General features: G+C 42.0%; 1 protein-coding gene across 4 annotated transcripts in view; it reads left to right on the forward strand.

Annotated features, from left to right (window-relative positions):
• Positions 1-24,425, forward strand: part of adcy5 (adenylate cyclase 5) — a 69,414-nt gene continuing 44,989 nt past the window's right edge. For 2 of the 4 annotated variants that reach the window (XR_010915156.1, XM_067515388.1), the window contains exon 1: positions 2-2,125. Coding sequence is in view for 3 of the 4 variants with exons in the window: in XM_067515388.1 (XP_067371489.1) it covers positions 1,196-2,125 (930 nt within the window). In the remaining variant the exon portion in view is untranslated. Of the gene's footprint in view, positions 2,126-24,425 lie in introns of all 4 variants that reach the window. The other 2 variants (XM_067515390.1, XM_067515389.1) reach the window with 2 other exon arrangements.

Below are 24,425 nucleotides of genomic sequence, written 5' to 3' on the forward strand. Positions count from 1 at the left end.
GTGTGTGTGTGTGTGTCAGGGCACTCCATCCGTGAGCACAGACCCGCCTATTCATCGAAAGCGCCCGGGGGTCGCACAGTCCCTCATTTGGATTGACCACCCTGTCGTCCAATGAAAGCGCGTCACGGCGTGACTCACTCTGCTCTTTTTCCAATGGAAGCGCGACGGAGAGGCGGGACGCAGGAAGCAGACTTGGTTGAATGGCCATTAAAGCAGCAATCAGCAGTAAATGTGTTATGATGCCGCGCTCCAAAGCGACACTGAGCGGGCTGACCGTGGCAGCAGCAGTGCACTTTGGCACCGGGTAGATACTCTGTGAAATGCTGCGGTCGTGCGGCTGCGGATTCGCAAAGAGCGGTGACTAATGAAACCAGGAGTCGCTCTGTGGGGATTTCGGCAGTGATGGACGATTCGGCGCAGGGGGTTACAGTAATCTGACCGTGCGGTAACATGGACCTGGGGGCTGGATGTTGTGGTTGGAGGAGGAAGAGAAGCGGCTGACTTTGCATCTCCGCTCCGATCAGCGCAAGTGTGCGAGGATCGTGATGATGCTTTTTGGTCAAACGTGTGGCTCCCATCGCCGTCCGGGATGCAGCTCGTCGGTCAATACAGGTGCATCGAAACTTGCCAACATGGGATTTGCCTCTTTTATTAACCCCCCCGCCTAGCTTCACAAACCATTTGCAGGATTACAAGAAACACGTCCGCAGATGTAGCGGATCCGCGGCGTAATTGATGGTGTTGCGCCATGATCTCCGGGGACCAGCTCGTCTGAGTCGTGTAATGGTTAATCAGCTCCAGCGAGCGCTGCCTTGTAAGGTCTCCATGGGTGGTGGTTAATTGGGCCCAGTGATGTAGAGCCAAATCCACCTGGATCTGATGTTCCCTCCTCTACTGGAGGAACGGCCTCTCCTGTGAATTTTGCGCATGTTCAATTGTTTTTATTCCCAGAGCGTTTCACAGCCTCGGGTTATTAAATTGGACAATCCCGTTTGATTTCCTTTTATTTGCCCCTAAAAGTGGCAGCGACAGTTGGTACTGGCTCCAAGTACTCGGACTAATTATGGCAAATTCAACTTCTGACAGACGGCGTCTCCGTGGGGAGAAATAGTGTCTTAACCGTATTTTCCAGCAGAACAGAACTTTTCTTGCGGGGTCAAGTTGTTCGGGCACATTGTGTTGTTCCCTCCTCACCATGTCCAGATCAAACAGTGTCAGCCCGCCCGGAGTCGGTGCGCCTGTGTTGAGGGGAGGGACGGAGCACAGATCAGCTTGGGGAGAGTCTGAGTCTGTGGCCAACGGGTGCCCATACTCCGCCAGATCCCCGCGCAGGAAACTCACCAGGATCAACAGTCGGTGGAGGGATGAGGATGACCTGGAGCACCCGCAGCCCGGGCGCGCCACCACGACCGTCAGCAGGGTCAGCTTCAGGTCCAGGTCGGCTTGGCAGGACCATGGCGAGGAGAACCGTGGCCGCGCGTCCCCTAAACGTCCAGACGGCGAGGTGAGACCCAAGTCTGTGGAGCTGGGTCTTGAGGACCGGAGAGCCAAGCCCAGGGCTGACGACGAGGAGGTCGTGCCCAAAGTTAACTTCTCTTTAGTGGCTTGCTGCACCAGCGTCATGCACATTTTCAAATCCAAGAAATTCCAGTCGGAGAAGTTGGAACGGCTCTACCAGCGCTACTTTTTCCGTCTCAACCAGAGCAGTCTGACTATGCTCATGGCGGTGCTGGTGCTGGTCTTCACGGTCATGCTGGGCTTCCACTGTTCCGGTGGGACAGGTACGCCGAATGTTACATATGTGGTGGTATTTTCCTTGGCCATCTTCCTCACACTCATACTCATGGGGGTCTGCAATAGGAACGGCTTTCACCAGGATCACATGTGGATCGTGTGCTATGTGGTCATCCTGGTGGTGCTGGTGATCCAGGTGATCGGAGTGCTGCTCGTGCAGCCCAGAAGTGCCTCGGAGGGGATTTGGTGGACCGTGTTCTTCATCCATGTCATCTACACGCTGCTGCCCGTCAGGATGCGCGCCGCGGTCATCACCGGACTTATTCTTTCCGCCGTCCACGTCGCTGTTTCTTGGATGTTAAACGGCCTGGACAGCTTTCTGTGGAAGCAGGTATGTAAGAGCATGTGCTTAAAAAAAAAAACAAAACATTTTCTCACGCCCACACCTGCATGTTTGCGCGCCACATTTCGTGGACTTTTCCTGGAGAGTTTAACGCAGCGGAACTTTTCTGTGTCAGCAAAGTTCACAGCAGTGGCATGACAAGAAAAAAAAAACTGTCAGGACTTTTTTTTTTAGATGTCTTAAGTTAATTCCATTAAATTTAATCATGCTGCCATTGATTAATGCACCACGATAAGTCTCACAATGAAAGATGGATAGAATTTAGTTCCTACTTCCAGAGAAACCATAATGGGTTCCTCTGTAATTCAATTGTTTATTCCATTATTCCCTTAACATCTTCTTCCATGTGGGAGAACACGTCAGAATTAAGTGGATGTTTGTCATTAAATGTCTTCATGTTTTATTTTTGGCACCGACAGTTTAGATATAAATCCTGTTCTCAGCCTCCTTCAAGCACATAGATATGAATCATTAAGGGGGAGATCTTTAAAAAAAAAATGATGATTATTGTTTTAATAAGACAGATGTGCTCTGTTTGCTTTAGAGAGAGGGATTTCCAGGTTGTTTTACCTCATCATGACCTGTAATAGGCTTATTGGTGTTTGCAAAGGATATTATTATTGTTGCTGCTGCTGAGCTTACAAGTTCCTCATAAAATCCAAACGCCTCTGGTAGTATTTTTACAACATTATTAGTTTCAGAAACTTTTTCCAGCGTTGGCGATGTTTGTATTAAAGGTGCTTACACCAGTGGCTTTAATTTTCTATTATTATTTAAAGGTACACCTAATTACAATGTCTGCACAGTTCTACAACTGTGTGTTATTGGCCCATCGTGTGTGCATTGCTGTTGCTGTATCTTTAACTCTCCTAGCTCCTGCCACACTGTTGTGGCTGCCCATTCTTTTGATTGTTTTTTTTTTTCTTTTTCTAAACCCATGTTGCTCATAAATATTATTTTTCCAACATGCAATGTAATGGTTTAACTCAAAGCGGTTTGTCCCTGAATGCTGGAACACTACATAGTCAAATATGCGTAGATGGCCTGTCAGCATACTTTGTTTTACTTTTAGTCTGGCACCGTTCTCGTGATTTGGGCTTCGCTCTTTGTTCCAGTTAAGGCAAAGCTTAAAGCTACAGTATATATGTTAATTTTTTGCACAATAATAGACTTGCAGCTATGTGGCAACCGGTTAGGGAGGGTACTTTCCTGTTTAAACTTCAACAATAACCCTATACACAAAGTCCATTTAGAAATGTTTTTCCAAGTTTGCTGTGTCTCCATCAAACACTTTATTTCAACACAGAATCTGAGCCAGGTCTTATCGCCCAGCAGCAGCCATCGCCATCACATCCAATGCAGGTGTGCTCCTGTCATGCACTCAGTTTGTTGCCGTTCATATTTCTTGTTCAAGCAAGCTCAGTGGAAAGACACAATATGACATAAAATATATGCACAACAACCACAACAAAAGGAGGGGGGGGGGAAAACACACGCAATTGCCAAAAAATGATAAGAAAGGTCACAAAACCTTCAAAGATAGACACAGACTGAATAAAATGCAGAACCAAAAGTCTAGGAGTAGTCAAATATTGACCAAAAACAGACACATAGTATCCAGAAATAGACACACGGTGCAAAAAGCAGACACTAAGTCACCAAAAACTTACATCAGAGGACTGTAAAAAGACATCAAGTGAGATTAGAAAGGCTGTTATCAGAAATATTTAGAAAAAAAAATAGGGGTGACTTCCCCCAGAGGCACATAACCATAAATCCTTTTATGGTTGTGACAGATACTTTGAGGATGTACTCGTTTTCACTGCTGTACACAGAACAAGCTTTGTCAGGACAAGTGACCTGAGCATGAAATTCTAGTTTTTCAATGTGTGGGCGACAGCATATCCTTAATCATTGAGGACAGACATTTGCTTACATTTGCCCATAAATTTGCTTGTAGTCAATATTGTTTTTATTGTAAAGCTGGTCCTTTTAAAAATAGCTGTGTGTGTGTGTGTGTGACACAGCGCTTGCCCAGGGAACAGCTGTGTAGTGCTCTTGAGCAAGGTCCATGACCCCAACTGCTCAGTGGGCAAAACGCGGCTGTACTGGCAGTGAAAGTGATCAGGGCTTTCCCACTAAAGAGAGGTAGCCTCTGAGTGAAACTACCCAGAATTAAAAAAAACACAGTTCCAGTCATTCCAGTGCAATCGGTGAGTCGTGTAATGTGGCACAGACACAACCATTTCCAGTCGTCTCCACTATCGCTAGTAGTGGAGCAGTGAACACATTTAAATATGATGTTTCACACTGAAGGATGAATATTAATTTATTTTTTTCTACCATTGTTTGTTTCTTTTTGCAATCTAATTATGGTTATTTAAGAAAAAAACAGGCTGAAAGTTGAGTTGTGTGTGTGTGTGTGTGTGTGTGTGTGTGTGTGTGATTGAAGTGTGTGTGTGATTGAAGTGTGATCCTGCAGTTATTAGTTTTTTTCTTTGAAATCCACATTGTCACTTGATGTATTGATGTGAGTGTGTGGGAAATAGCTGCCGTATTTGTTGTTCTTTCCTCACCATGTTGTTGTTTTTAGCATATCTGTCCTTCCCTGTTTACATAGGACCCATCTCATTGCTGGACTCTTGCTGTTTATTTGCGATCCCAAGATAATGCCGTTTCTTATGGGTGAGCTCCCAGCAATATATACGTTTCCTCAAGCTTTTAGAAATGCAAAAACAGTCGAGTCTCCAATGTGGTGATAAATATCTGAGTTGACGTGAATTTTTTTTTTTTAGGTTACCAAAAGTCTGCAGTGAACTTTTAAGTGCGTTTGTACCCTTTTCGTTGCTGGATTGCACTGTTTGACAAAGCCTTGACAGCGTTGTGTTGTTGATGACTGCTTTATATTATTTTTATACTGCAGTTCTTCACAAAAATGCCATTTGTTTGGGGGGATAACCAAACTAATTCCAGTGTCCTCGTCTCTGCTCAAATCCCCAGACGTGATGCAAAAACACAGTACACTAAAGAGCCATGTCAATTTATAATGAAACCAAAAGCTCTGTCACAAACATGCTTACTAAAATTTTCATCAGCGTTCCAGTTTACAGTAGGTCTTTTCATACATGTTGCATATACAGTTCTTCAAAGTGGCATCAAATCAAGATTTACCTCTAAAGCAGCGGTTCTCAATCCTGGTCCTATTGCTCTGCTGGTTTGTCAACTAATCCTAAACTACCCACTGCTGACTGACCACGAGTCCACGTAATCGGAACTTGGAACATCCTTATTCGACTTGGTATTTTCCAGCTTCTGATTGACTAAACACACCTGATGCAGGTGATCAGCAGCGTGTAATTCAACAGCCAGATTGGGATAGTTGAAAAACAAGCAGGGCAGAGAGCATAGTGGACCAGGAGCAGTGAGAACCAAGCATCTCATCTTTTTCAGACCTGTAGTCTCAGTTCCAAGTAGCATCGAGACACCTTATCAGACTTCATACAGCTTCTTTTAGGGTCACAAAATGTAAAAAAATGCTCATCAACACTTGACTTTGATGGGTAAAACCAGCTTCTACTCTGCAAATCTCCGTTCCAGCTTTTGTCATCACAGTAAGGTATCAGGAACATGGTTAAACTTGCCAAGTATTAATTCTTGAGATAAAATACAATGGTCAGCCACCCTGCTGAAGGGTCATTAAGCTCCCGAGGAACTTCCTGGGTTTGTTTCTGGACTGCTAAGTTGAAAAACTCGGCTTCCTTTTTTCTCAGCACCCTTTCCAGTTTCAGAGAAGGGCATGTAAGTGTACCAGTCCTAGCTGGCAGGATTTCAGTGGTGGCTGGGTTTTGGGCCCGTTTAGTTGAACTGCTCATATTTTGTGTGGAAATTCAAAACAGATGTTCACATCAGCTCTCCTTGCTTTACTTCCCTCGTTACAATCACCTCTGCTGGTCTTAACTTCTTTCTACACATGCTTTTCATTTTCCTGTAAGACCTTTTAACCACTTTCCTCTTCCTGCGGAATGAGCTGTGCTCTACACAGCTCTGAGATAGCATTCAGGAAAACTCTAAATCCCAATCTAAACATCAGATTCCTAATAGCATGGTGTACTTTTATTTTATTTATTTATTTAATATACCCTGTTCCCAGTGGCTGTGTTCAAACACACTGTGTCAGCTGCTGTTGGCTTCTGTAATGTGAGCATCAGAAGACTGAGCAGCGTGACAGAGGATGCTGCTGTTTTGACGACAAGATTTGAACCAAAGAGATGCAGCGTAAGCACGGACCTTTTAGCAACCACTGCTGACGCATTTTCTCCTGCGAGTCCAGAAAACTGCGCTCAGTACTCCTGTAACTTAGCAACCGAATCTATGTCACAAACACCAACTCCTCTTAGTGCTTTTCCTGGGAGCACCTGTTTTTTTTTTTTTCCCTCTGTGATGGCAGAAAGACCAGATGAAGACAAAAATGTTAGCAAACAAACGTAATGTTTATTATGATTTCGACTATTATTTGAATCCAGCAGATATTCCACAATATGTACAGTGCACAGTGCAAATAATCAGATTATGCTTTCATACTTTTCCACATTAGTGTGTCTGACCTGCATGCAGGACACTGGAACTTGTGTCCTCATAAATTCCTTATCTTTAGTGTTTTAGCTCTCTTAACACACGTGTACCTCTGTGTTATTTACATTGAGTTGTATTGTAATTGCAATACATTGATAACCCTGAAAAGTTGTTTTTATAAATAAGTCATATTGTCGACAATCTTTATACAGACACTATAAGTGTGCTTGGACAAATGCTACCATCTGTGTGAAGCTCTCCCACAATTATTCCTCACTGTGATCAACAAAGTATTATTTCTTATGCTGAGCAAAACATTTTCTCTCAAATCATCTTTTTTCTTTTTACATTGGTCATGTATTTTTTTTTTTTACATTTTTACAACTTCACACTTCACACAATAACCGAGGTCTACAGCACAGACAAACAAAACAGTGGCAGATTCCGCGTGAGTAGTAGCAATGCATCGTTGTACACCAATCTAGAAAATGACCAAAGTAGTTCTTTAACCTTACCATGGTTACAGTGTACAAACATTCAGGTAGGAAAAAATGTTTCAAATGTGGGCATTAGAGTGTGTGTTTGAATGCAGTCCGGGCTTTTGACAAATCTTCTTCGAAGTCCCCGTCAGATGAAACGTCTCCCATGTGAGCTCCGTGCATCTGATTGTTTTCTGTGTGGGAGCTGATGCTGCTCAAAAAAAGCTCGGCTCAGTTTAACGAAGCATCGACTTTGTAGCATGAATGAGTTTGATTCAAATCCGCTATCATGTACTTGTGACATTCATTATTGAAATTTGTGTTGGAGATGCACAGTTGTTCATCGTGTGCGTTTGCAAATGTGAAGCCCAAAACGGCACTGTGGATGTATTTAAAACCCATTTTCCAGTTTCTTGAAATATTTCTTTTGCTTCAGATAATCATGACATTTACTGTAGAATGTAACTTGTAACCTATTATTGGTCTTGTCAGGCGAACATGTGCCCTCTCTTTTTTTTCATATCTCCATGTTTTTATAGTTACAGGCAGATTATTTGACAGAGGAATCTAAAGCTGATGGATAGTTTCCACTGTCGCACCGTTAGTGAGCCGAGCAGCGCTCGGCCGCTGGGCTTCTTTGCCTCATTCTGCTCATCTGACATTCATTAGCTTTAATAAGTTTGTTTTGTTATGAAGGAATTCAGACTCATGGTGATATTATTTTGCCGGGGAAATGAATAAATAAGCAAGATACACAGCTCTAAAATCAAATTAATCATTCAGCGAGAAAAGTCCGTCTGTGAGCTAATAATGTTTTGTCCTGACCTTACCCATTTTGAGGATTGAGGATTATTGCAAGTACTGATATGAGTTTATGTTCCAAGACTAATCAGTTCTATTAATCTTCATTATCCTGAGCAAGGTGAGGTCTTGTCTAGTCTGATTTTTGTACCATGTCATTATTTACTCTGATTTACCTTCTTATTGAGATGTAATATTAGTGCTTTGTTTTTGTGTGTATCTTTTTTTTTTTGACAATTGGGTCAAGTTTCTACTCAGGATGAGCATAATCATAATTCCTATTGCTAAATGTTTCTATGACAATTACTCGCCATTGGTGAATTAAACAAATTAGTCTTCCTGTTGTGCTTATTTGTGTAGTTGTAGACAGTATATTTGCAGGTGATCAGGTTGTTCTCCACTGTAGGGGCCTCAACGTTCTGCACATTTACACCTATTTGCCTAAAGTAGACTTTGTGAACTGTATCTGTATTTTACTTTTTGCTGGTACCAGATACAAGGCAGCCTACTTCTTTACACTTTGTTCCATCTCTTTGTTCCTCTCTCCATTAAAGCAACACAGGGGCTGAGGACAGTAGGGTTGTTGTGTGGTTTCATGTACTGATAAGCCTAAAGCTGAGGCTGTGGCCTTTCCGTGTAAGGTTTTCCCCGTACCTGCATCAGTTTCCTCCAGGTACTACAGTTACCTTGATTCATGTCATTTAAAGACATGAATGTAAATTTCTAACAAAAATAAATAAAATTGGAATTGAGCACTAAGGCATGGTTGATTGCTTGTAGCTAATTTTGTTCTAGATCCAATTCAGACCTGTTTGTCAATGCGGCAGCTGGTCAGATTGGAATTCATGCTGTATTTTTAACCCAGTCTTACTTCTGTGTGAATGCCTTTCGTCATCATCAGTCCACGTCAGCATCACAACAACAGAGATGGAGGTGAATGAAGAAATTAGAGAAGTTTCAGATTCGAGATGGATCAGGATGGCAGTGGGATGCAGCCAGCAGAGGAGCAAACTGTCAGGGTTTTCACCTGAAGTAAGGGCCTTCTGCAACAGCTGTGTTTTGGAACACTTTTGCCATCAGACATAGACCGACTACATGTCATTGTTCGGAAAACCTGATCTGTGGGAGCTTAACGAAGGAAGGCTAAAGAAGTTACAATTACATTTACAGGCAGTGAACAATTAAACACCTTTACTAGCATGTCACCCATGTTTAAATACTTAAGATAATTCTTAAGATTTTTTTTTTTTTAAAGTAAAAACTGCTAGACTTCATCTATGTAATCTCTGTGCATTTGACAGAAAGACCTTGAACCCTGCCAGCTCTGCCACTGTAATTGAAAAGGATTATGTTTAGGTAAAGGGGAGCCTGCTGGTGCTTATCTGTCTTTGTTATTGTTCAGGACTGAATCCGGATTTTGATCTCACTCGTCCTCACTTCCCTGACATCCCTTCAGTCTTTAAGTGCACAGACGTGGTTGGTGCAGTTCAACGGTGAAGATGGGACAGATTAGCTTACAGACACGACAGTTGGACTCCCGCTGCAGTCGGCTCAATCTCTTTATCTGCCGGGTCTCTGCGCGGCAATAACATTCAAGGCGTCATAGACCATGACTTTTAATTGGTTTTGCTGGTCACTAGGAAAATTACATGGAAATCTTTTCCATGACATTGCCATCTCCGTCCTGGGGTTTGTTGTGGTTACTGTCAGATATGAGAATGTTATTTTTTGTCTCAGCCTGGGTAAACCTATGGTAATTTGCGTGGTTAACATTACTGGATGATGATGCTCAAAGTTGTGATGTAATCTTGTGGCTTTTTAGGCTACAAGGAAAAGCTTTCCCAATAAAGCATCTGAGAACTCACTCAACCACTGAGATATGCACAATATCAAGCAATACATAACTCACATAGGAAGTGAACAGTTCCTTCTCACACACATTTTACTGTACTAAGTAAATTCGTGCACGCAGAACATCCGCAAAACACGCAAAAAAGTCTGTGTACACAAACAGGAAATGTATGAAAAAGGTAGAAGTGCAGTTTTTTTCTGTTGTTTTTAAAAATATGAAATTTTATTGGAATGCAAAGTTGTTGTTTTTTACTGTCAACCTCTTGAAAAGAACCAAATGGTCACATGCCCATTTGCTAGTCCCAATACTACTTCTGCCCTTCACATTGCATAGGCTTTGCCCCTCCTCCTCCCCCTACTCCCTGTGAGGGGAGTTGGTGCTACTCAGACAGAGGGATGGAGTAACAGTGTTTCCTGTCCTACCTTCAACTATCCCCTATCTTTTGTCCACAACTTGGACCATCATGCTCTCTCATCAGAATCAGGTTTTATACTTGTCCTATTCAACATCACAAATTACTTATTCATCCAGTTAATAGCACAGAAACACCCTTTTGTAATGATCACCCCTTAAACACCCAGTCATTTTGGTTTATCTACATCCAAAGAGAGCTCAGTCTGTCAATGCAGAAAACTTGATTTCTTTGTGTGTCACTGTGTTTCTTAATGGCTTTTCTTCAAATTATTAGTTGTTCTCTCTGCATTCCTAACATCCGTAGCAGGTTTTTTTTTTGACTCCGTAATGGAGTGAATAAATGCAGAGTCCATTAGTTTCCACGAGTGCCCATGAGTGTTTGCCACATGGTTGTGTTGTTCTAAGCTTTGCTGTTCAACTGCATGTCTGTTCTTTATGGTTTAGTTTTGTGAGCCTCGTGTAATCATCACCACATAATGGTGTCTCCTCCACCTGGTTGAGGGGTCTGGCCCTGTGCCACCTCCCCTCCAGGACTCTTAACGCTTGCTTGTTTACACTGAAGTTGGTTCATTGTGGGAGGTTAACAAAGCTTTACCAGTTCTTTGTTCTTGGCTCTCTCCAGCAGAGGAAACCCATTATTTGTAAAGTGATGTGAGCATGAATCATGGCATATCATTAAGAATTCAAATTAGTTTTCAATTGTACCAAAACAGAATTATTCTTATTATCTACATATAGCTGTGTAGAATTCTCTAACTTTACTATGTTGAGATACTGTGATTTTCAGAGCTATATTATCGCAAACCTCAGGAGAGAAAAGCAAAACTATCCATATGTAGACAAACCACTAATCTAACGTGTTATTTTGGGTGCATATGATTTTGGCTTTGTAGCTTAAAAGGGTGACCTCTACTGCATGGACCACATAAATGCATGTGAACGAGGAGATGACATGACGATATGCATGGAAACTGATACAGGCCTTTACAGGTATATTAATAAGAGTGCTGGGCAATGTAGTACAAGCTATTTAGTCACACACATGTCACATATACGTGCATGATAAACATGCACACATCCTGATTTGCTTATAACCTCTCGGATTTGACGCTACAATTTACACAGCAGGCACCTATTTACACATTCATACAAATGAAACATTAGCAGTGGGAGTCGGTGATGGTGATCAGTATCGTTCAGAGAACAAGCTTCAAGTAAAAACACAGATTCAATTTAGGCTTAGTCATGAAAATTATGTCCGTCTCCAAAAGGTGCCTGGGCTGCAGGTTCGTAGAATTGACTATCAAATGTGTAACTGTGGAGTGGCTGTTCGAGACTTTAGACACAAGAACATTTGTGAGGAGGAGGCTGGTGTGGATAGATGGGCCAGCAAAACAGAATTTCCCAAAGGACACTGGAGTTTGAGTCCAGTGTGAAACAGCCTTCTGTTGCTTATTGTATCCAGTTGTGTGACACAGGTTCTTGACAAATGTGATGAAGCAGCGAAATTAAACAAACCCACAAAGTTATACCTTGGCCAAACTATGATTATTTAATGCCTGAACCCAACGGGACACCTTTTCAATAGACCCCTGCCTCCCTTTGTTGGGCCGCTCTTTCAACAATGAGGACAAACAACCTAAAGTATATGGGCGTTAAGGTTGGAGAACTTTTTGGAGCAACAGACCTGCCTGATCTTTGTGGGTGTTCAAAGCAGTAAAAGTGAAAAGCCAGGCGGATCCACGTTTTGTAATCACTCAGCTGATGTGTGTCATTCAACCAGGTTGAGCTGAAGAGTATCTCATGAAACAGAATAAAAACGTTTATTCAAATAAGATTTGGAGCTTGATCCAAGTTTAAAGGAAACGTATTTCCGGTTGGAGATAACACCGCAAACCCCGCCTGCCATGCTATCCTCATCAATCTCATTATAGCACAGTAGTACATCAATCTTCTTTGCCAGTTTATTTGACCACAATTAGGCTTATAGGAGGTGATGTAGTGCACCCTGTGTCTCACTGAGCAGGATTTATCATAGATAACACAATGGACAAGTGGGTAAAGAACCTTTCAGACAGGGAACTCACCCATCCAGAGAGGGAGGTCCTGGCCAGAGGCCTAAACTTTGCAATTACACCCAAAAAGGTTCCATTTGTGGATTTTATTACAGCAATCTGCCTGTTGCAGAGGCAGAACAACTCTTGTTGAAAGTCTCCTACACCTTTAACCAATGCTCAATTGCCCCCACCCAACCTCACCGCCCAGGAGAGAACTGCCCTGATTACCACAATAAAGTCACCACACTCTTAGAGGACCATCACACATTTGAGAAGCTGAAAAGAGATCCCTCCAGCAACTACAAGAAAAAGTTTATAGACTGCTTAAGTGCTGGAAAGAGATCAAGCCATCAATACGGTGACATGCCCCCACCTTTATCCAGGAGAAGCCACTCTTTGGATTAATGGGCTATCCAAGATACACAAGGAAGGAGCACCACTCAGACCCATTGTCAGCAGCATGAACTCCTTCTCTCAACAAAGGAGGAGGATTTAGGCACAACCCGTCTCCCATTTTCCACCCATCCCCAGGAAGATTAAGACCACTTCACACATCCACCAACAGGGCGAAACCCCCATCTCAGGGCTTTAGGGAGTTAAGGGTCGTAAACGTTACATCTTGATGTCTCCACTCTGTTCCCACCTTAACGTGCCTATTCAGGCCAGGGTGGAACAAACTCTGGGGGATATAAGTGGGTTCACTTTATTTAGACTAAAGAAGTAGTTTGGAAACGTAGCAAAATGTTTCTAACCAAGCAGAAAGACGTCCAGTTGACATAATTCACTGTGGTCGTGGGGAACATTATCCAGAATGACTGACCCTAAATGACTGAATGATATGACCAACTTAGGTGTGGTGTACATGTGATGCACTTAATACATTCTTTATCAACGTGCCCTTCATGGGTTTTTGTCTTTATGGATCAGACACTAATTTAACTCTGTTGTCTATAAAGGTGCTGGTACCTGAAACATATCTGTAACGCAGCTATGACTGGGTGCACCAATTATTTCTTCTTGATTATGCCCTTGTGAGGGCATAATACAAAGGAGGGACTGGATGATTCAATCTGGATGGAGGTCGTCATTCAGTCCCCTTTTCAGTGCAGAAAGCTGGATTTGTGGAGTAAAGCGAAGGCAAAACTCTAGATGGGATTGTCCTGCAGAATGCAAAGTGATTGCTTCCAAGAAGTTAGATTGTGAGTGAACACACACACACACACACACACACACACACACACACACACACACACACACACACACACACACACACACACACACACACACACACACACACACACACACACACACACACACAAAATGCTGGTCTGGTTCGGCACCATTCTATGAGTGGCCACAGGCTATTTGTTGTCTGCTAATTTGTCACATTTCTGAATGTCAGTGTCACAAGGACACCATTATTTGGTAGATGTCTGTATGAGACATTGGACAGATATTACAGGTTATTATGACATGTTTGACTGCTCTGCTGCGAGTGAATGTCTCCTCTACCTCCTCATCTTTTACAGCTGGTAATCCATGTGATAGTGTGGTTCTGGATTTCCATGTTAAACCATAAAATTTTCTTATGCTGGACTCTTCTGTAAACACAAGATGTATTGGATGTCTGATCATCCTGGAAGAGGGTTCTCTGTTGCTTTTTCTGAGGGTTTGTTCTGTCTTTTTCTGTTAAAAGCAGTTTTTCTATTTAAATCAAGGGTCTCTACAGATTTATAATCTGTAGAGAATATGACAGATGTTTTCTGAGTAGAGGAACTTTATCTGTCCTCCAAGTTCTATATCTTTGGAAGTATATCAAGGACAAAGCTTCTCGGCTTGTAAGACAGCATTTGAGGCCCAGCTTTGTGAGAGCACAGTCAGATTTGAGCCTGAGAGAGTGGAGAATCGTAACCGTAATGGTTGATTACAAATCTGTTTTTGTCTAACCAAAGAGCTTTCAAGGGTTTTGCCACTGATATACTTCCTGGCACACACCTGCAACTATTGCGTAAATACATTTCATGTTTTCTTTGTGAATAGCACAGACCAGCCAGCTTGGGGAACTGTCTTTGGTCATTTTTGCTCATGGCTGACTTCACTCCAGAGTAACATTCTTGACCTGCGTCATTTGGCTGGAGCGACTTTTGTTGTAAGAGTGTCGGTTTAAAAATAGCAGCGTTTTAATGTGTTTAACCCAGCTCGAAATAAGGACATGATCTGTTGTTTTGCTGCAGGACCATGTGTGTTGGACCACATCCATTTTTATTAGCCGAGTCCCCCCTTTCTTTCAGCTGCATGGGGGATGTTTTCCTCTCCCATCTCGCAGGGTTACCTCATAATAAATGACTCAGAGGCACTTACTTAAAACAAAGTCAGTAGGTCTCTGCATGGGTCATAGCTGCAGCTGGAACACGAATCAGACCTCACCTCAAACCTCATTAATATAACTTATGTTCTGATGTGTATGTCTCTGGTCTCTCCAGGAAATAGATCATCCGTGTTTTCTGACTGGGTTTACTGTGTTGTTCACCTTTCATTTGGCCATTTGCTTCCTTGTGTAAGCAGAGTCTCTGAATGGACATGGCACATCCATACAAACATTACATTTTTAACCAATCCTGTCTTTGGTGATTTGGTCCTTTTCGCTGGAGAGGGGTGTACTTATTTAAGACTCATGTTTGTGGTTAGTTTGGTGATCATTCCTGGCATGTCATGCAGTGGCAAATGTCAAACATGATGGTGAATAGAAATCCAGGTCTTCACCAAAGTATTTTGCTTTTTCTGCTCTGGATTATCAAACGCCCACCATTTTAATGCTTGATAGCTCGAAAAGCGGCTGAGGTGTTACTCCTGTTGGACTGCGATCAAGTTGAAATTGTGCCATTTGCAGAGTTGGTTTTTATAGTGGAAAGAAAGCTTGAAAGTATGTCCACAGAAACATTTCAGACCACACCTGCAACCAAATCCATGTCTCCTGCCTGTGCCCAGCATGCAACTTCCTTTGAATGTACAGAAAAATCTGTAGCTCCTCAGCCTGAAGGAGCTTGACACTTATTATTTCTTCTAGCGTGAAAAAAAAAAGGCTTTAAAAATTAGTAGAAGTATTGTAAATGCCATTCTGCGACCGTTTGCAAGCATGTCTCTCTCTCGGATTGTGCCAGTGAAGAGCCTTGATCTTATTGTATGCATGCATGCGTGCAGTGCACAAAGTGTGCTCGCATGCAGCGTTACACAGCGTAGCTCACAGGCTGCCTTTGTCAAAGTGGCACGAAGAGTCCATTGAGCCCATTATGTGCCATTATGCTAAACTTGGAAAGTAATTCTGTTATCATCAGTAATGAATACAAATCTATTATCCTATCTTCAGATTGCTGATGGATACAGCGGGGAAAATACTGTTATTCTGCTTCTCATACAAGAGATTCACTCACAAGTTTAGTCATGACTCATCAATGAAATGAGAAATGTGAGAAATGGTCCATGGTGTGATAATTACAGAGTTGATCACACAGTCTATTTCAGATCAGTACCATGAAAATGTACATCCAGGGAGCGATCTTTTACTTCAATTTCTCCACGAATTTCCCTGATGTTGTGAAAAATCTAAGGTCTGTGTTTCGTGGACCTACAGGGCCGACTGGTTTAGTCTGCTTGGCATCAAACCTTAATCTAGTTCGAACAGACCCCTGGATAGTTTTATAGAGGCCTCATTGTGAGAGAGACCTAAAAGCAGCCTGCATTGGAGGAAGAGTGCATGATAGAGACTGGATGTGGGTCAGCATGGCCATTGCAGTTTACCACCCTTGCATGGGGGGACAGAACAATTTGAGACACAACAGTGCCATATGGAGAGCAGGCATGTAACACAGACAAAGCCATGTTATCTAATTCACATTCATTTGATTATTTATGCTTAGTCCATATTGTGGTCCGTATAAATTAGAACATTTCTGTTTTCCACAGCCTAAGATGACATTCAAATAACTTGTGCTCTACAACCAGAAGAGCAAAACCCAAAGTCATTCAGTTTACACTGATAAACAGATGTAGCAAATCCTTACATTTGGAAAGCTGTAAAAGAATAAGGATCACATGATATGAATCGGTTATCAGATTGTTCAAGTGGTAGTTTATTTATGCATTCACTCAGCACCCATCAGTTTTATTCTTATGCTTATACTTTAAATATATTATATAGTCTCATCCTAGGAATCGTGCTATTTTTTTTTTTTATTTGCACAGTGCATACTGATTTAAGCACTGTAGAATATAGAAAACATGTTCTTTGTTTGAGAACTGAGTGTATTTATTTTCCAGAGAGAGAGAGAGAGAGAGAGAGAGAAAGGAAAAAAGTGTGTTCATCTGTTGATTCTCTTTATATTTAGAAAGGGCTGGTTAGATTGAGCTAAAACTGGCTCTGAAATTATAGATGGTCCAAATCGGGCATCTTCGGGCTCCAAGGTTATCATTATTCTGTGGCTGGCTGTCAAGGAACCAGTCCTCAGATCCCTCTCCAGCGATGCTTTCCACATGTGTTCTGAGTGTGAGGTGGTAGCAGTAAAGTACAGTAGCACAGGGTGTGATAAGGCTGAGAGTCTCCCGTCCTGGCCTTATATGGAGGGAGTTTGAACCTCGGTGGCTGAGCAGGATACAAGTGCTCATGAGCTACAGGTCACAGGATTAATAGGAGCTGTCCTGTACAATGGAGCCTCTCTGATCCGTGTGTGTGCTTGTAAATTTGCAAACTCCAGTTCATGTGGATTATATAAAGAAATATATGTCTTTTTTTTTCTTTTCTTTTCTTTTTTTTTTTTTTTTTAGATTCTTCCCCTCAGAGAAACCCCTCAGAGTTAGGTGATACACTAAGCACAATTTCCGTTGCCAAATTCCACTCTTAAAAGAGCGATGCCTGGTGCCAGATGGCCTGTAAATATGCACAGAGAATGAGTGATTATGTGATTTCAGCTCGAACAGCCTTATGATATGGAAACACTGTTCACAGTGACATAAGACAACACGGACATTTCCTGCATTTAGGCATCTTCTACCTGTCGTTGTTGTTGTTGTTGTTGTTTTTCTTTGCAGAGTTTAACTTTACCAGTAGTGCTCACCAAAGGAAGCTTTGAACAATGCAGTGCAACATAACGTCCTTGCTCTCCTTTAGGCTGCACAAGCAAACCTCTCAACATTAAACCATCCAAAGGTGCGAGACACGTATTGCCAAAGGAAATTAAGCAATTACTGCGCCTAAAAATAGTGAACACCCCTTTCACACCCAGCCATCCATCCAGCAGCCTCGAAATCCTCCAAACGCTGCTGAAGCTGTTGCCATGAAAACGCTGAGCTGAGTTTGACCCTGTACTGCCCGGCCTTGTGACTTGCTGATGGCATTTTTTAGTTTTACTTGTCCATAAGAGAGCTGAACAATGCCTGAGGAGGACCCCCTGCATTCTTGTTGCAACAGAAGGACATTTGGTTTTCTTGTGTGGTGCGTAGATGTACCTATAAACTTTACTTTCATACAGATCTGTACTGTGCAAACAAGCTCTCAATGACTGAAGATGGCTTCGCTCCTGTGTCTGCAAGAGTCTTAAAATTAAAACATGATTAATCAAAATGACAAAATGTCATTACATATTTAATTGATTGACAACCCTATACACAAACTACCACACCAGTTTTCAGGTACACTAACAGGACTCTAAACCTTCAACATGGAGTCTACCCCAAATCTTCAGAAGCATAAATTGTTATTCCAGAGCTGCATGCTTCATGTTTGGGGGCTTAAAATGACTGCCCGCACAAAGGCATGTCAGCCATGAAATTACACAACATGCGGTGACACTAATATTTCTTTTTTTATGTGTATGTGAACCATGTAAACCTACCCACCTCCTTGACTTCGCTCCAGAGTTCAACCTTATTTAACTTTGCCCTTTAAAATGTCAATTTTCCCCAGTGCCCAGCCATTTCCATAGGGGGGGCTCGGATTGACTTTTTATTCAGGGAAAAAAATGTGTTTATGTTCTTGTTTTACATCTGCAGGCAAAATAATACAAGCTGCAAAGGAGGAGAGATGTTTGGCAGCCATGTGCGTGAGGAGTGTTAATGACATGATCACAATGTGAAGTCTGTGGACTGAGTGCATGTGCAGATGGAGCAGATGCAGAAACGTGTGTGTGTGTGTGTGTGTGTACGCACAGTGGCCCATAGACCACAGATGTAAACGCAGGAGACAAAACCTTTTTGGCTTGAATAACTGGGTGCCATGTTTGTCCTGTATCCAACTCTCATTATAGATCCATGTTGTTTACCATAGTAGCAAACAAACAGGGATGAGTTGCAGTAGTTTTTCAGTTGTGTATCAATTACACTACAATAGTTTCAGCTATTTTCAGAGGATGAACGTCTCAACATAACTATTTTGCTCAACCTCGCTGAACCTAACGAACAGTTGTTTTAATTATATATTAAATATTATTATATTAGATATTTTAAAAAGTTCAGACACAAGGCTCTATGTGTTTACATACATTTATTAACATAGGCCTTATATGACAATTCGAATTATTTTTAACATACAATATTTTTAAAAAAGTATGAAATAACAGGCCTGTATTGTATAAAACATAAATTACAGATCATAACAGTGAGACTCCTGAGAGTGTACTGTGACCACAGTTGTATTTATAGGGAATAACAGAAATTTCAAAATGATTCATCAACAATAAAAAAAAAAATAGACATGCACACGCGTCACAGAGCCTTTACAAATGCTGGATCAAAGACTCAGATGGACACAGAGAGAATTCAGACACACTATAATATGAGCTCAGACAATGCTGCTGTCTTTTTCTTTTTTTTATGTTGTATATGTTAAGTAGTTGTCTGACTCAAATATTTGTTAACAGGAATTTACACATTACACATTGCATTAATCGTCTTTATTAATTTGTGTTTTACAACACAGATTTGGATGTTTAATGCAGAACAAAAAGGAAAAGCAAACAACCTAAAGGAAAGTTTTGTCCATTTTGACACATTCAAACAATTTCGTGAGGAACTTGACTCAATTAAGCACATTACACATTGTACATTGTACATACATAATTATGAGTAATTAAGGTAAAGGCGCATATTTAGGTGATGTTTCCTGTGTTGTTCTCTATTATTGCGATGCAGATAGTGTGGTTTGACATGATACGCTGTAAAGTCGTTTGACAGGTGCCTTTTGCTATATAGGTATTCAGATGGTTACATAACGAAAAAATCGCCACCAAAAGGTCACGGTGAAGATTCTCTTCTGTGCCACAGACACAAGGTATTCTGGACAGACAGCATTATGGCTATGTAGTGAAATATTGTTAGGGGATGTTGACATGACCAAACAACAGCGTGAAGGGTTTTGGCAGGCTCAGCAGTGCAGTCAGCGTATTTTGAAAGGTGTTACTGTGTAAACTGTCACTGACCAGGCCAGTTGTAACCTAGACTCGGTTCATCAGCCTCCAGGGGCCTCTACTCTGTTTTGGCTCACTGCTGTGGAAATCACAGCGTGGGTGTGTTTGATCACTCAGACAGGACTGTCATGGCCGCTGGCTGCCCGAGGGCTCCCAGACACCCAAACACAACAGATGGGCAGATGCAAAACATCACAAGGGCTGTGTGGGTAAAACTGTGGAACAAGAGGAGCCGGTGAAGAGGAGCATGGGGTATCTGGCACATATAAGTCCCTGAGTTTAACTTCCTGCTGGACCCTTTGGTACAAGAATTGAAGCAGGAGCTTTTTTTTTGTTGCTCCTTCTGTTCAAAGTGTTTGGATCCCTGAAGCAAGTCCCCAGAAAACTCTGATATTGTTGGCAGCTGCCTATTCTCTGGTTACTCAGAAAAAGAAATAAAGTAGCTCCATGTTAGTGGTTCTGCATTTATTGATTTCCCATGTTCCTTGTGTTGCAAACCCGGATCTTGTACCCTTGACTCCATTCAAATGTTTCAGATTCTTGTCATAGAAGACAGAACTAGTAATATTCCATTGAGAAACTTTCATCAAGGTCTTGACCATTTTTAGCCATTGGTTTTACAGGCAGACTTGGCAGGAAAGGCTCTACTCTTTGAGGGACTCTTCAGGCCACAGTGGGGATTTATTGCCTTAAAAAACACACGCTTGAAGTTTTAATAAGCATTAAATCTTAGTTATATCAACAGTAGCATAAGTGAGCACGTAGGGAAACTGTGGTAGTAGAGAGAGCTGAAGCAGCAAGTTTTGCTGTTGTTTGAAGGGTTCGCGGCAGAGTAATAGTGAGTCTGTGTACAACAGGCGGCTGTAAATCTGCATTAGTGTGAATGAAGCAGCTGCGCCGCCAGTGGGAGTTCAGTGCTCCACCTGAATTACTGCCACGCTACATTAACGATGGCTCCATTCCAGCAATTATTCCAATGCACCAATTAAGCAGGCTATTAGTCTGACCTGTGTTTGACAAGTCAAAATGTCCGATAACCTCCGTAGTTAGTTTGGAAACACTGCATTTTTTTATTAATGATGCTTTTTAGTAATGCAGACATTGTAAGTAGCAACACAGAACGTTCAGTAACAAATGTGTATACTTATACATTTACAAAATCTAAGCAAACCAGGTTTTTGTAACAGAGCTGCCGTGTATGTGCCGTGAGAATATGTCACGGTAATTCACCGGCATGATGGCAAAACCTTATGCATTTATATAGTCTTTGCACTTTTATTGTGGTACTATTTTAGCTGTCAGATTTTATTCCCATCTACATTTTTTCTGAAAACAAACAGGCGACATAAACATTCTCTGAACCTCACAGTGAGCACTGTGGCTGTGTTTGATCTTGTTTTTCTAAATGGTGTCAGGTAAATGTACAGCACAGGGCAGAGCTGCACATATACTGAGGCTGAGCATTAATATGTTTCCCCTGTTGGGTCAGACATGGTATGCTTGGTATGTTGGGGGTTAGGTACTTCCTCCCAGTAAGCTCTCCCACACACACACACGCACACGCACACGCACACGCACACACACACACACAGAAACTTTTGTCTCTCCTGCCCTCCTCCACCATTTATTTTCTTTAAACAGGATTTATTGGTTCATCCACCTGTTACTACTCCTCTGTTGATTCTCTTACATTCTGTTATACTGGGTTGGAGTTGTAGTAACCTACATACGTGAGCTCTGATTGTGAAGTGCTGCTGCTGATCAATTGCAAGCTCCTTTTTTCTCTTATCAGTGGCATCTTTATGAGAGAAAAATGATAGACCTATGACTTGGACGGTTTCCTGCGTACCCTGCTGTGACAGGAGTTTGCAGTTGGCTCTTATTATGGAGGAGATATTGCAAACTGAGGTAACTGACTGTCAACTTGCAGGGAGACACAAATACAGCTCGATTCATGGGAGTAATAAGAGGAGGCATCCAACTAGATATAAAACACCGGTTGTCAATGTGGAGCTATGTCCAATTCTTTGTACTGCTGTTTAGTGGGTCGCTGCTGCTTTAAGTCACATTTCTAAAATCCTTATCCTTATTTGAATAAGAAATGGTTTACCACCGTGTCTAACCCTACTCCTGCACAACAATTTATTTGTTGCCCACCAATGCATGTTCTTCCATCAGTCCGAACCAGGCTACCACGAGAAACTCACCTCTAGCTTGTTCACTGGTCTGAATTCTCATTCGTAAGTCCTAATATACTTATCTGCCGTGCCATTTCAAGTAAAGGGAAGGAGACATTATCCAATTAAATTCTGATAGCGCAATTTATTTGAGTAGATGGGCAGAGAAGGGTATACTGCAAGAGTGATTTTTCTGTACATTTGGAAACATCAATTGAGTTTTAGCGGTTAGTAAAGTGCTACAGTACTAAAGAAACTAAAGATTTAATGGTGAAATGAAAAAGGACAAATAAAGCCGCTACAATTATCCTGAGGCTGGGGAAATATTTTTGTCTTAATTAGATGTTGGTTATACTTCATTTATTTGGAGTGTTAGCTGTGCACATCCTAAGAAATAAATGCTTTGTGTACACAGAAAACTCAGATCTCTTCACTGGCTTCCAATAGCTGTCAGCATCAGATTCAAGACTCTGAGCTCTACTGCACTTTCCTACGTAAACTCCCCTCACCCAGGTCTAAGGTCTCTCCCACCCGCTGCGCTCTGACAGTGAATGTTGTCTGGCGGTCCCTCCACCGCACAGAAAAAGATCCTGACCAATGTTATCATCTTCAGAGCATCAGCTAAATGCGTTGCACATGACTTGTGTCAGATCCTCTCAGCCATAGCAGAAAGTGCTGAAGAAAAATTGATTCTAGATGTTGGTAGCTGCGGACTGTCCACATCTTTTTACCACATTTTCCCTGCTATAATTACAACATCTTTAAGGGTCGGCAAGGCTCCTGTTTATGCTGTGCAAAGGCGGAATTTCACAAAGACGAAACTATCAGGGATGATTATCCCCATCGTGAATAACATTTTAATTTCCTCCAAACACACACGAAGACGTATCTGAGCAGTGAAGCTAATGACGCAGCTGTTGTCTGCTTTTATGTAGTGGTAAAAAGCAAGTGTGTTAACACTAATTGAAGTATTAGCACAAGCTCAATGGTAACCAGTACAATGGTTGCCATTTCACTCAAAATCAAAAAGTCAAACTTGTCGTGGTGCAGACTGTAGGTCAATGTCAGAGGATCACCTGAGTCATTGGGAGTCATCATAGCATAGATTTTTGTGCTGATGCATTAAGTAGTTGTTGAGATATTTTACTTAACACGTGGAAACGTCATGACATCTGTACCACATTCACCTGCAATTTATCCTGTAGTTGCTGAGACATTTCACCTATAACTAAAAGAATGACGCTCGTCATAGCACTAGAGAAAGAGATCACCAAATGGGGTGATTCACAGCCTGGTGATCGTTATTGTCTGTGCCATATTTCCCTGCAGTACAGCAGTCTGGACTGAGTCTAGGACTTGCTGACAGATCACTGTTGGCATCCACAGAGGAGCATGGCTTGTGTGGCTAAAGACAAGGACAGTCGCCTGGGCCGCCAATCATAAATTCTGGTCATTGAACGGCTTGCCGATGAAAAGCAGACACTCTGTATTTGTCCACTGATGTGCTTGCGTGCAGCGCAGCTTGTGCATGTCCACTTGTGGAATTCCATGGAAATTAGGTTGCTCAGTGAAGATTACATCATTTCTTATCATGTGCTTTATCTAAACTGAGTTCAAACACAGTTTAGTCAACCTCTCACAAAGAGTAAAACATTTTACCATAAACACACAATTCCCTTGAGCCACGTCCTGGCACACACACACACACACACACACACACACACACACACACACACACACACACACACACACACACTCTGACCCCTTCCTGGTTCAGTTTCCCTCCACTCTTCCCTGACACACCTGTTTTACATCCACCACCTACCACACTACCACTCAGGGCAGGGACACACACCAAGGCATCGTCAAAGTACTATAAACTCGTGTTATGAGTACTCTGCCCTTTCCCATATATATATCCCAAATATAACAGCATGTTTAATACATTCATTATTTCCCGTCCGTGACTGACTGTGCCGTAGCTTTCTTGTTCCCCACGCACATAATGAAGTACTCTATATTAAAAATCCTTGCTCCTGGTTCATCTTGACTGCGCCTGTTTGTGGCACTGAGTGGAAAATGTGTTCCAGACTGATATAATAAGGATCCCTGACGACAACAACATTGATGAAGCCTCAGAGTGAGCACAGAAAAACCAAACGTGGCTGAGTGTTCACTCGTAGCAAAAGACGGCACATAATCCTTTACAGCTGCCGGTGTTCACTTAACAGCACATTGTCGATATATTTTGAATCATCTGCTTAGTTTCTGTAGTTATCTTTAGTGCTACCCGTGGCATCTGTCTTACAGTTTGCCTCTTCAGGCTTTTATTGTATATAGCATTAATTATCCTTTTTCTTCTTAAAAACGGTGTCAACAAATACAGTTGAATGTGCATAATGTCACCGATACAGCTTTGTCTCTAATTTTAAATGTTCTGATTGTTTGTAGTTATTTTCATTCTGGGCACGCTGTCAAA

The sequence above is a fragment of the Channa argus genome, chromosome 9 (genome assembly GCF_033026475.1).
Source record: "Channa argus isolate prfri chromosome 9, Channa argus male v1.0, whole genome shotgun sequence".
NCBI lineage: Eukaryota > Metazoa > Chordata > Actinopteri > Anabantiformes > Channidae > Channa > Channa argus.